The 13,129-nt window shown below is 39.5% G+C and overlaps 1 protein-coding gene across 1 annotated transcript in view; it reads left to right on the forward strand.

Moving 5' to 3' along the window:
* LOC140241534 (cilia- and flagella-associated protein 206-like) overlaps positions 1-13,129 on the forward strand; it is a 145,924-nt gene that overhangs the window by 42,467 nt on the left and 90,328 nt on the right. Inside the window, exon 5 of the mRNA XM_072321269.1 lies at positions 11,865-12,023. Coding sequence (XP_072177370.1) covers positions 11,865-12,023 — 159 coding nt within the window. The remainder of the gene's footprint in view (positions 1-11,864; positions 12,024-13,129) is intronic.

A 13,129-nucleotide genomic window follows, 5' to 3' on the forward strand; every position in this document is an offset into this window, starting at 1 on the left:
CACAATTACCTGGCCGTGCCTCCACCAGAGCGTTCAGTTACCATGGTAGTTATCCCTTACATGGCCGAGTTTGTGAATGGGTCATCGTAGAAGTAGCGGGGCTCTGCTATAGTTACTGAATGCCGTGTCAGGGCAATTACCCTCCCATTTAAATACTGGTTAGTGATGAGGTTAGAGTAAAGATTAGAGTTAGGGTTAGGTTTACGGTGTAGAGTTAGATTTAGGGTTAGGGTCAGGGGAAGGGTTTGGGGTAATTGCCCATGGGGTAATTGCCCTAGACCCACTAAACGCAATATTTACTGCTTGGCGTGAGCCAATTCAGCTCGATGACCATCGATTAATTTGAGCCCTACGATATAGTTTCATTCCCTGAAGTAACACTTGGATTATTAAATCATTTTGAAAGTTATCAATGCGGAAATCCAATTGGAATTTTTGGTTTTTCTTTTTCTTTCTTTTTTTTTTTGGACGTCCTGTGTACATGTACATAAGAGACTGGAGATATGATCGTGATGTAGAATTATGCTATCTACCTCTTTACATTGTAGGTATGCTGGTAGCTATTTCTGGCGCTGCATTGGAGACCTATGCTGAGCCTGTGGGGGTCGGTCACTGTTTGTAGGTGGTGGCTGCTATGCTCCACTGTGGACGCTGCCCTAAAATATGCTTGCTAGGCACGTCAGCTGCTGGTCTGTTTGTTGATGCCCCTAAACCTACAGTCCAGCCAGCACTTCTATACAGGGCGTATCAAAAAAAATGTTACAATTTTGAAAAAATTGTCTAAATTACATTTCAAAATATTTGGAAGATTTTTTCAAACAGTTCGACCTCGACTTTCCGGCCTCCTTATATCCGGAAATCTCTATTATTCGGATGCGTTCACGCAGTGAAGGACTTTTTTTTTTTCATCCAAAAATTGAGAAAAAACAGTGACTTTAACATCTTTTCATGGATCTATTTCACTAATTTCATAAGATATGTATGATAGGTTTCTCAATATCTAATGAGGTAAAACATGAATGATATTCACATAAAGATATACTTTATTTTTAAGAAGAAGGGACGACAATTTTGCACAGGCCAGCATAGATTACACCACCGTTGCAGGGTACGCTACCTGCCTAGCTGCCAATGCACCTGGACGGCAGCTTGGATGGCAGCTATATACATTTACATTGTGTCTCCCATATCTGGCCAATTTGCTTATCCGGATGAGCGCCGGTCCCGACATGGCCGGATAATCGAGGTCAAACTGTATTTATGGATGCCCAATAGTCTCATCTATCAAGTGCAATCAACAAAACAAATTTTTGTTCACGCTTGGCTGAATACTGACGCTTTTTGTCCAGAGTGTGAAAAGTGACTTGCGCCAAATTGAAAGAAGATGGAAAATTCAGCCAGCAGTCCAAATAAGTGTTCTCATTCAAACAAATTGCTCTTTTGCTCACAGTTTTGATTATGTTATGATAGTTTTTCTGGCGATTTTCTGTCATGTTTTAAATGATTCCATTGTGTTATGGAAGGTTGATTAACAACATCAAGATCTTTTTAATGGGTGTGTACAGTTCTGGTTGAGGTGAGGGTTTAGCTTTTAACGTCTTGCGAGATATTCAGAAACCACTCTATGAGATGTCGAAGAGCATGCAATTCTAAGGGGTATCGAAAGTTTATTTGTTGAAAATCGGTTTTGAAATGGGCGAGATATCCAAAAACAAGGTGAAACAAAGAGATCCTAATAAAAGACGTGGCCTGTCGCCTTTTATTATTATCACTTTTTTTAATATCTCGGCCATTTGAAAACCAATTTTCGTCAAATAAACGTTGAATCCTTCTTAAAATTACATGATCTTTCATATTTCATAAGAGGTTTCTCATTATATATCACTTAGGAATGTTCAAAACATGAATCCCCATCTCAACCAGTACTGTACAGTCCCTTTAAGCACAGTTATCACAAATCATGCACAGACATATCGAACCCACATGCCAGTCACTCAGTCAAGAAGAAAAGTACAAAATTAATGCATCCTCAGATCATTCAATCAATACAATCAATCCAATCAATCAATCAATCCAATCAATCAATCAATCAATCTAATCAATCCAATCAATCAATCAAGCAAGCAAGCAATCAATCAATCATTCATTCAATTAATCAATCAGTCAATCAAGTTAGTCACAATTGCATGCTGTTTAAAGTGGCAGATTGACATAGGGAATATCACCTCCCACCTCCCCCCCCCCACCCCCGTGGCTTAAAAGAAAACTGTACTGACATTTTCTAATTGTCTGATAATTCTAATCTACATTTTTTGATGCCTACAACTGGAAAGAGAGGATTCTAAAACCCAGGATAAGCCTGTAATGATTTTTAGAAAAAAAATGAAAACGAGCAAGCCAAGGAACGATCCACACAATTTGGCATACGTCACAGGTGCCACCCTCCGACTTTAGCAAAACGAACTACACATGTCAATTTACTGATGAAATCTCACATGAAGTACTGCAAAAACTGTTGTTTAATAAAATTGCATTATGGAGCTGAAATAAACATGTTAAACAATATTAATTAATTTTTAAAAGGAATCCCTTCAAAAGCTTTTTATTTAGATAAAATTTGTGGGGAATATTCCAGATATGCAAAATGAAATTGGCATCATTGTCCGAACGTGCTGCCCATAGAAAACTGTGTGTAAGTAATGTTGCATTAACTATACTATGCATTGATGATAAGTGATAATGGTTCAACAGTTCAAACTTATCTAACGAAGATGAGGACTGAGTGATAGTCAACGGCAATCAGTACGGTTTACGCCTAGTTAGAAGAAAACGGCACCAAGTACACTAGACTAGAACTAGGACTAGGACTAGTGAGCAGTCAAGGACCGAGTAGATTCTTCGTGGCAGTTCAAGTCTTGATGAGTAGGTCCCTACACTCACTCGCCGCCCCGTCGACAGCTGTATGTGCACAGCGCTAATAGGCACAGCGTAAACGTTATAGTATACATACCCCGGCTGTCAGAACTTCAAGAAAGTCCAGACGAAAGTCCAGACTCCAAGGTCTAGCGTTGTCGTTAGATCTAGGCCCTTGTGCTGCAGGCCCTGTTGTTTCTGTGCTGAATTTTGCAGGTAAGGTATCTGCTTTATGGATTTTCAATGTTTTTGTAGTCAAGATAAATCTCATGGTGGTCGTATTAACACCAAGGACTAGATCTAGATCTAGTTTAGTTTTACTTTTAGTAGGACCCATACCTCGGAAGAGTGGCCTGACCACGTAGATACTAACAGTGCCGCCGCTTCGCGATCCAAGCGCTGGTGTAGGTATAATGCTAGCGTACTTCCATATCCATGTAGATATCTCAAAATTCACTTAACCAAATTGCACCAAAATCACAGGAAATACTTTATGACTCATGTCCACTTGCTCACGCTAATTCATTGGAACCAAATCGGGAAGCGGTGAAGTTGTCGACTTTCCTGTCGTCGCTAAAAATAATCTGCTCTAGCCTCTGTACGACTAAACAAGAGTGATCGCGGCATAGGCCCTACCTGCCTACGCACGCACAGACTGAAGTCAGCCATGTAATATGATGAGACAAATCTTTCAAGTAATCGGGAGCAAAAAATCAATTTATAAATTATTTGAGCTAAGTCAAATGAAAAATATAGTTAGTAAATCACACAAGTCGCCAAAATCATGACATTTTATAGTTTAGTTCCCGCGTAAATTCCCCGTTCGCAAAGTACTAGTCGGCTAACTTAAGTTCTAGATTGTGCATGTCGCGTTTACCATGATCTCTCGCGAAGAGTGAGTTTTTTTTTGAGTGACGACGTGAAACTCGGCGTCAATATTGATACTTCTCGATTACCGATTTCGTTCAAATATAAGACAGTATTTTGAAATATGCTTAGAAGTATATCCTGTAATTTTGGTTGCGATTTGGTTCAGCGAAATTTGAGACAGCTGCATGAATAGGACAGTACACAAGTGCCGCCTGCTAGCTAAATTGGGCCTAAGTGTCGTCTGCTACTCGGTACGATTTAACGCACGCGTATGCGAGAGCTTGTAATCAGTGATATAGTTCGCACCTGTGACATCACGACATCCGGGCTCATCAGCTCATTAGCATAATTCTCACCCAAAAAGTTCAATTTTTAACATGAAATTACGGGTTAAATCGTTATGAAATTTTGATTCTGTTTGCACCGCTGGGTCTTTTAGAATTAAAAGAACAACATATAGAAAAATTAAAAACCGGTACAATGCCCTTTTAAAGGCTGATCAATGTTTAAAAAACTGAAAAACTGATTTATTTGTTAATTTATTCATTCAATCAGCCGATTGATCATTTCAATGACGGAAAGTGATTAATTGATTATTGGGTTTATTCACTGATTGATTGAACGACTCAATGACTGACTAACTGATATATCAGTTGATGTATTGATGGGTTGATTGATTGATTGATTGATTAATTGGTCAATCAATTGACTGATTAATGGGATTTGAATGTTGATTGATTTGGTACCACTACCACATTAATGAATAACTGGCATATGGTATTGATGTGTCCGTGTATTTTGAAAACTGTGCTTTAAAGATCTTGAAGTAATTACACACTCTAATGCTCACCAATTAATTTAGAAATGAAATCATTAAAATTACGATAAAGCTGACAAAAAAAATCTAAGACTATCATAACATAATTAAAAGCTTTAAGCCAAAGAGCAATTTATTTGAATGGGAGCACTTATTTGGACTGCTGGCTAAATTTTCCATCTTTTTTGTCCCCGCCGAACGAGTTCGAGCAGGGGACTATGAAACGGGCTCCGTACGTGTGTGTGTCCGTCCGTGTGTCCGTCCGTGTGTGATCAAAATCTTCAATTTGCTACTTCTCTGTCATTTATGAGCCAATTTTGATTCTGTTTGCTTTATATGATAGCACTATGTGGGAGCTTGGAAACTTCTACACAGAATTTCAGTTGTGACCTTTGACCTTGACCTTTGACCTATATTGTACATTTTGCTACAAAATGCTACTCCTTCGCCATTTCTAACCCGATTTCGATTCCGTTTGCTTTATGTGATGGCACTAGTTGAGGGCTTCAAAATTTCTACACAGAATTTTGACCTTTGACTTCTTTGACCTTTGACCTTGATTTTTTGACCTGTATTGTACATTTTGCTACAAAATGCTACTCCTTCGCCATTTCTAACCCGATTTCGATTCCGTTTGCTTTATGTGATGGCACTAGGTGAGGGCTTCAAAACTTATACACAAAATTTTGACCTTTGACTTCTTTTAACTTTGACCTCGATTTTTTACCTATATTGTACGTTGGCTACAAAATGCTACTCCTTCACCATTTCTAACCCGATTTTGATTCTGTTTGCTTTATGTGATGGCAATAGGTAAGGGCTTCAAAACTTCTTCACAGAATTTTGACCTTTGACCTTGACTTTTTGACCTATATTGTACAATGGGTACAAAATGCTACTCCTTTGCCATTTCTAACCCGATTTCGATTCCGTTTGCTTTATGTGATTGCAGCAGGTGAGGGCTTCAAAACTTCTTCACAGAATTTTGACCTTTGATTTCTTTGACCTTTGACCTTGATTTGTGACCTATATTGTACATTTTGCTACAAAATGTTACTTCCGGCGGGGACAAAATTCTACTTTTCCTTGTTTCAATTTGGCGCAAGTCATTTTTCACAGTCTGGACAAAGAATGTCAATGTTCAGCCAAGCGTGAAAAAAAAATTTGTTTCGTTGATTGCACTTGATAGATGAGACTATTGGGCATCAATAAATATGAAAAAATCTTCCAAATATTTTGAAATGTAATTAAGACAGTTTTTTCAAAGGTGTAACTTTTTTTTTTACGTCCTGTATCACCGCTTAGAGAAGACTGCTGCCCTGTAAGGGTAGCATGTACACTGACCGTAACATGCTTTTGGTTGGCTTTCTCATAACACCTGCTGCGGCTTTTTGTTCCCCTTTCAGGTCTTTCATCCATTTTCCAAGTTCAGTGCTCATCCTTTAATCTGGAACTGCTTTTAGCGGGAACCCCGCTTAAAAGAAAACTATACTGACATTTTCTAATTGTCTGATAATTCTAATCTACATTTTTTTTATGCCTACTACTGGAAAGAGAGGATTCTAAAACCCAGGATAAGCCTGTAATGATTTTTTGAAAAAAAAAAATGAAATTGGCATCATTATCCGAACGTGCTGCCCATAGAAAACTGTGTGTAAGTAACGTTGCACTATGCATTGATGATGAGCGATACATGGTCGACAGTTCAAATTATCTAACAACTGGTAACGTAGATGAGGGCTGAGTGATTCTTAAAATCTAAATCCAAAAAATAGTCAACGGCAATCACGATTTACGCCTAGTTAGAAGAAAACGGCAATCACGATTTACGCCTCGTTAGAAGAAAACGGCACCCAGTACACGTAGACTCTAGACTAGAACTAGGACTAGGACTACTGAGCAGTCAAGGGCCGAGTAGATTCTACGTGGCAGTCCAAGTTTTGATGAGTACACTCACTCGCCGTCGACAGCTGTACGTGCACAGCGCTAATAAGGCACAGCGTAACGTTATAGTATACATACCCCTGCTGCCAGAACTTGAAGAAAGTCCAGACAAAAGTCCAGACTCGAAGGTCTAGCGTTAGATCTAGACCCTTGTGCTGCAGGCACTGTTGGTCCTGTGCTGAATTTTGCAGGTAAGGTATCTGCTTTATGGATTTCCAATGTTTTTGTAGTCGAGATAAATCTCATGGTGGTCGTATTTACACCAAGGACTAACTAGTTAGATCTAACGATTAGTTTTAGTAGGACTCATACCTCGGAAGAGTGGCCTGACCAATCAATTTACAAATTATTTGTGGTAAGTTGAATGAAAAATATAGATCGTAAATTACACAAGTCGCCACAATCATTACACTTTTGAGTTTAGTTCCCGCGTAAATTCCCCGTTCGCACAGTACTAGTCGGCTAACTTCAGTTCTAGATTGTGCAGGTCGCATTCGCCAAGATCTCTCGCGAAGAGTGAGTTTATTTTGAGTGACGACTTGAAAGTCGCTGTCGATATTGATCCTTCCCGATTACCGATTTCGTTCAAATATAAGAGAGTACTTTAAAATATGCTTAGAAGTATATCCTGTAATTTTGGTGCGATTTGGTTCAGCGAAATTTGAGATATCTACATGGATAGGGCAGTACACAAGCGCGACCTGCTAGCTAAATTGGGCCTAAGCGTCGTCTGCTACTCGGTAGGAATTAACGCACGCGTAATCGAGCGCTTGTAATCAGTGATATAGTTTGCACCTGTGACATCACGACATCCGGGCTCGTCAGCTCATTAGCATAATTCTCACCTAAAAAGTTCCATTTTTAACATGAAATTACAGACTAAATTGTTATGAAATTTTTATTCTGTTTGCACCGCTGGGTCTTTCAGAATTAAAAGAACAACATATAAAAAAAATAAAAACCGGCACAATGCCCTTTTAAAGGGGAAATAAACCCAAAACATGAATTCTGCTAATTAGATAGCATGTTGATAACTTCCCACATTTGCCTAGGGAACAATCTTATAAGATTTTTCCAAAGAGAGAAAGTTAAATCAGAGAATTTGAGAGCTCCGAGTGGGCGTGTTTCCGTCTCTGCACGCAGCCATTGTTTCGAAGATGCCGCCGCTCATCACGGGGGGGGGGGGGGGGGGGGGGGGGGGGGGTGTGACGTTTTTGTGGAAGAGACAGTATCAGTCTCTCGTTGGTCAAACTTCACCGTAAATACAATTCATTATAATCAATTTGTTTAATTAATTTTGCCGTATTTGTTATAATAATTCCAATCAAATATATATATGTTAGTAATATTTTATTATTCAATTAATGTCACTAATTTGTAAAGTCAAGATTTGTGAAAACTGAGCGCAATAATGTTTGAGCTTCAAATTGATCACGAACAGTTTTGCACAAGAAGAATTGCACGTAGTCTCGAATTATAAACTCCAGTTCGCTTGGCGTTTACTCGTACCCTAGCATGGTGCCATTGTCATCACAGAAATCTGGTGCGATGGCGTGTGTACGTGTGTAATCAATGCAGTTCAGCTCAACCTCAATTGACAAAGTGACTGCTTCAAGTAATGGAGGAATTTCGTAAATTGCAGCAGAAGTACAACATATCAGGTACGGTTTAGGAATTATTTTAAGAAACTAAGTCCAATTTTTAAGATGATCTAGATAACAAAGCCGCTTTAGGCCTACTTCTAGTCCTGGACCGCCTTCTCTCACAGTTCTACGCTGTGTAGCTCGCTCGGAGGAATCAACAATGGCGAATACACGGTGGCCTATTACATTACACAGTACAGCGGTGTCATTCGCTATGCACTGCATGCGCTGCTGCACTGCCACGGCCTAGAACTAACAGTAAGCCTCCACAATTTCATAATTTCCATTTCCATCTAGCTCAATTTGGCCAAACATTGGACTTATCATTTTTATATTCATATACTCAATTGTCAGGCTACGTCGTGTCCGAAATCGCGCATGCACTTGCAAGATCGCGATAGCACGATAGTCTTAAGGGGGCCGCTGCGCGCTCGAGACTAATCTAACCAACAGTGCAACAACAAGACAACGTGATTTCAGTCGGACAGGGGCTGAAGAAAAAGTGATCAAATAATGCAAAATATTCATTAATTCTCTTGCTCTTTTCGATTCCAACGTAGAAATACATGTCAATGTTGATTCTCGTGAAGCTGTACGGTAGATGATCTGTGCTTAAAAACTGACAGGACAGCGCTTTCTTTTAACTTCTTTCTCTCCTTTGACCCTGTCAGCTTCGCTCTCATGTCGAGCTCCCAATCACTTTCCACGAAGTGGTCGCAACAAATTACGTCGTGTCAACTCCATTTATACTTTGCATTTAGAAATTTTTCGACTTTAATTGCAGCAGCCCACTTGCTGAATAATTCAGGATTCTTTTCCTTGTTTGGAATCGTGTGAAAAGTCTTGCCAAGGCCTCTGCCGGAGACATTCTGGCAGCCGAATGCTTGGCAGTAGACCATTGTGTCGGCTACCTGCTCCTGCTTTCTATTTACTTTATGTGTGTATTGCATTGCATACAGTCGCGCCTATCCGGGACTTCGTTTTGCAGTATTCCGCAAAAAATCACACCTTCCCAGGGGTGCGTGAATTTGGCCATTAAAATGGCGACCTCCAGTGTATTGCACCAGCAGATGACATGTTACACTTTAGATACTGAATATTGCCACTTCTTAGGGCCTGAAATAACTGGTATTTGTACTGAAATGCGTTTTACCCACACCCTCAACATAATCAATGGGCTAAAAGTCTTGATTTTCATTCTTCTTTAAGTGCAACAAAACTTGATGTAACAAATTTTTCATTTTTATTTCCACCACTTGATTAGAATTATAAACTGCTTTATTGGGACAAATTCTGGCTGAAAAGCTTCCATTGTCTGTCATTAATGTCTAAATAGGTAAGTCTTTGTAAATAATTGTAGGAATTCAATTTCCTTTCCATGAGGTTTATTTTCTAGCCAATGTGTCACATGGCAACTTTTTTTTTTTTTATTTACGTTGCTACATTAACTCAGAAAACATTCAGGTCAAGACTTGTGAAGAGATTCATAAAAATATAAATAGTCGTGTAACTTTAGTTTCTTGGATGTTCCGGTTCCGGGCTCGAGTTCCCCTCAGCACCTGCCACAGCGCTGGCATTGTTGCTTGGTAGACTCTGTAGTCAGTAGACTTTGCCCTCAGCTAAACGTTCACCACACCAGCAGTCATCCCAGCTCCTTTGGCCTTCAAAACGGTCCTGCTCACCGACGTTGAGTGAAGCCTCATGGATAATGGATGACTGGAACCTGTATCAAGCTTTGACAGAAATCAACTGAATGTATACGATGTGCTAGCTAAAATGTTTCTCCATTTCTTGTTCTTACAGCCAATACATATATCCAACCCTACTAAAGTCAATTCTCGCTATCGCCAATACACAAAAAAACAGTACCTGGATATGGCTTTTTCATCAAGATTTAGTGAACTTCCGGGACTCAGGCACTTCTGGTGCGGGGCATATTTTGCACAGTGCTAGCGTGCACTTACATGTACCTAGCGCCGTGCCAGCCACGGATAGGCGCCCGTACCCGAGCCAGGCCTGTGATAGCTAGCCCCCATATTTGAACTAGGCCTTACATACAAGCTAACTGTTAGACATACTGTTTGATCATAGCAATCAACTTGCGCATCAGTCATCTCTGCATACCCCATGACAACACTGAAAATAATACTTGAAAATATTCACCCACCTGGATATCGTCATGGAAGGTCCTTTTCGAAATGACCGTTCCTCAGCTGAAAGCGTTTTTGATGAAAAGAAGCATTCCTTGCCATGGAAAACACAAGCCTGACCTCGAATCACTGGCAGTGAAAGCAGCTGAAATGTACAGCGTTATTGAGCCATGTGACAGGGAGGAATCAGGGAAGAAGCGATGTAGATTGACAGCTTCGCAGTAACGATCCGTTGCCATATTTATAGCAATTTCTCTACAATGGAGAAATTTCAAATCATGTAAACGCTAAGATTCAAGTTGAGGAAACAGTAAACTTACATGCCAGAATACAGTTGGCCAGCTGTATAGCTGTGAACTAACTGTGTGTAAAGAGCTTTTGCGTATCACGTGCACACGAAGAGAAGTGACTTGGCTCCCCAAATTATCCCATAATGCGCCGTAAATGATGCTTAAATCAACATCCGGGTACTTTTTGCGTATTGGTGATAGCGAGAATTATCATAAGACCCAGACAAAAGTATGCAATAAAAATTCACTTTACAAAACAAACTATTTGGGGGGAGGTTTTGTTTTTGTTTTTGTTTTGTTTGATTAGCTTGACATTTGACCCACACTTAACTGCCACCCCCTTCGCAAAGAGCTAGATCCGCCCCTGAAAATCTGTTTCCATAGGAACACACAGCCCAGCACAATAAGCCTCATTGTACGCCACAAAATGACATATTGTTGGTTGCAGCATGGAGCTTACAGTGGGCGGCACATTGACCATTTTGCTGAGAAGACTTTCCAGCTTGTTAAGTCTGTCCTGAACATCAAAGTTTGAGGAATTCTTGGCCATCTTCAGGCCCTGCAGATTGCAGTGTTTTACACCCTGTGTTTATACATGTATCCAATTTTGCGGATTTCTTTCTCGACTTGTCTTTTTTGTCTATTGTTACTGCCGTTGTGGTAGTAGAATGCTATAGTTTCTCTTGTACAGTCACTAACACTACGCCAGACTTAGCTGGATGATACAACCCTTGTGCCTCCATCATGATTTACACAATTGTGTAGCTACCTCGTGGTTCCATGGTATGAGGCAGGAAGAAAATCTTCTTGACACACTTGCTACACACCACAGTGTTCCAGGACAATCCCGGAAAGGAGCAGAAAAATGAATTTGTACCATGAAAACACGGCACAAAGCAGTGCATTTGACTGTGATAAGGAAGTTACTTCCTAACATAATATGTGCATTGAAAAGCGATATGACAGTGCGTGTGCAAAGCGGATCTCAGTGCAGTCTCTTTCAGAGACTCCAGAAGTAAAATGACATAAAATTCAATTGTTCGATATAAACAATTGGACTTTCCAAATCCTTGTAAATCATGGAGAGAGAAGACACACTCTGGAAAAATGTTTACTGAGAAAAGAAGCTTTGATGTTCAGGTCTATTTATGTGCTTAATTTTACCAAGGAGAACTTAAACACATCTCAGGTAGGTAACAATGACATTCCGTCTGTGTTTTTGCATCCACACCCACAGCTGCCCTCCAGAGTGTGTTCCCCCAGACAGAACTTGGTACATTCATGTCACTGGTGAAGCGTGACAAAGAGCGCCAACTGGTTGAACTTACCCACATAGTTACAGGGATTCGTCTCTTCAACAAGGAATGTGGCAAAGGTGGAGAAGGCATAGATGACTGTGAGTATTATGTTCAAGAAGCAGAGAGGTCACTTTCTGCATGATCCATTTCATGACTTTGAGCAGTTTTTGATAGAAGACTGTAAATGCGAAAATTTTTGAGGTACATTAATTTTCACATATTTCACAATACATTTGGCTAGTGCGAATTCTAAAATCAGTGAAAATATTTTTTTTCTGTGGACATTTTGAATGGATGCACATTTGTGTAGTGCGAATTCAAGAACCCATAATTAATATGTTTTGGAGCTGCTCAGCACAAAAAATTGATCAAGCAAAAATATTGACGTTTACAGTATTTTGTTTGTTACTGGTACACCGTAATTCTCTTTCTCAGTCATATTGTTTTAATAAATAATCGTCCATGCTCTGAGTCATGTATTATGTATTATGATATAACATCGCCACCAAGGAAGTAATAAATGCTTGTATAAAGCAATCAACCATGGGACTGGCGGGCTTAAATGGATGGTATGGTATTGGTGGAGATGAGAATTGGGCTTTTAACTTTTTGTGAGATACCAAGAAACCACTTACGAAATAATACAGAAAATAACATTCAAAGAGGAATTCAAAGTTTGCTAGATGAAAATTAGTGTTAAAATGGCTTAAATGGCTGAGATATCAAAAAACAAAGTAAAACAAAGTGATCTTAATAAAAGGTAGGTATTACCTTTTATTAGGATTGCTCTGTTTTTGATATCTCAGCCATTTCAAAACCACTTTTCATCAAATAAACATTGAATCCCACTTGGAATTACATGCTCTTTCATATTTCATATGAGGTTTCACATCATCTCACCAAAAGATGTTCGAAATCTGAAGTTAGGTCTCAAGCAAAACTAATGACTTACGGACTTAATGAGTCATCAATGAGGATAAAGTGTCTTGCATAGGGGCAAACCACTGTAAACAGTGGGACTTGAACCAGGGTCTTTGTCATTGAAAGTATGTGGCCTTACCCGCTAACCCACAAATCTTCATTTTAGCATGTCACAGTGCTGGGTGGTTGACCAATTGGCAGTATGCTCTGATCAATTTTGATAGTATTTCTCTAAAATAAGATAAATTATTGTATGTGTGCTATTAGTGAAAGTATTAATCAG

Source organism: Diadema setosum, chromosome 18 (genome assembly GCF_964275005.1).
Source record: "Diadema setosum chromosome 18, eeDiaSeto1, whole genome shotgun sequence".
NCBI lineage: Eukaryota > Metazoa > Echinodermata > Echinoidea > Diadematoida > Diadematidae > Diadema > Diadema setosum.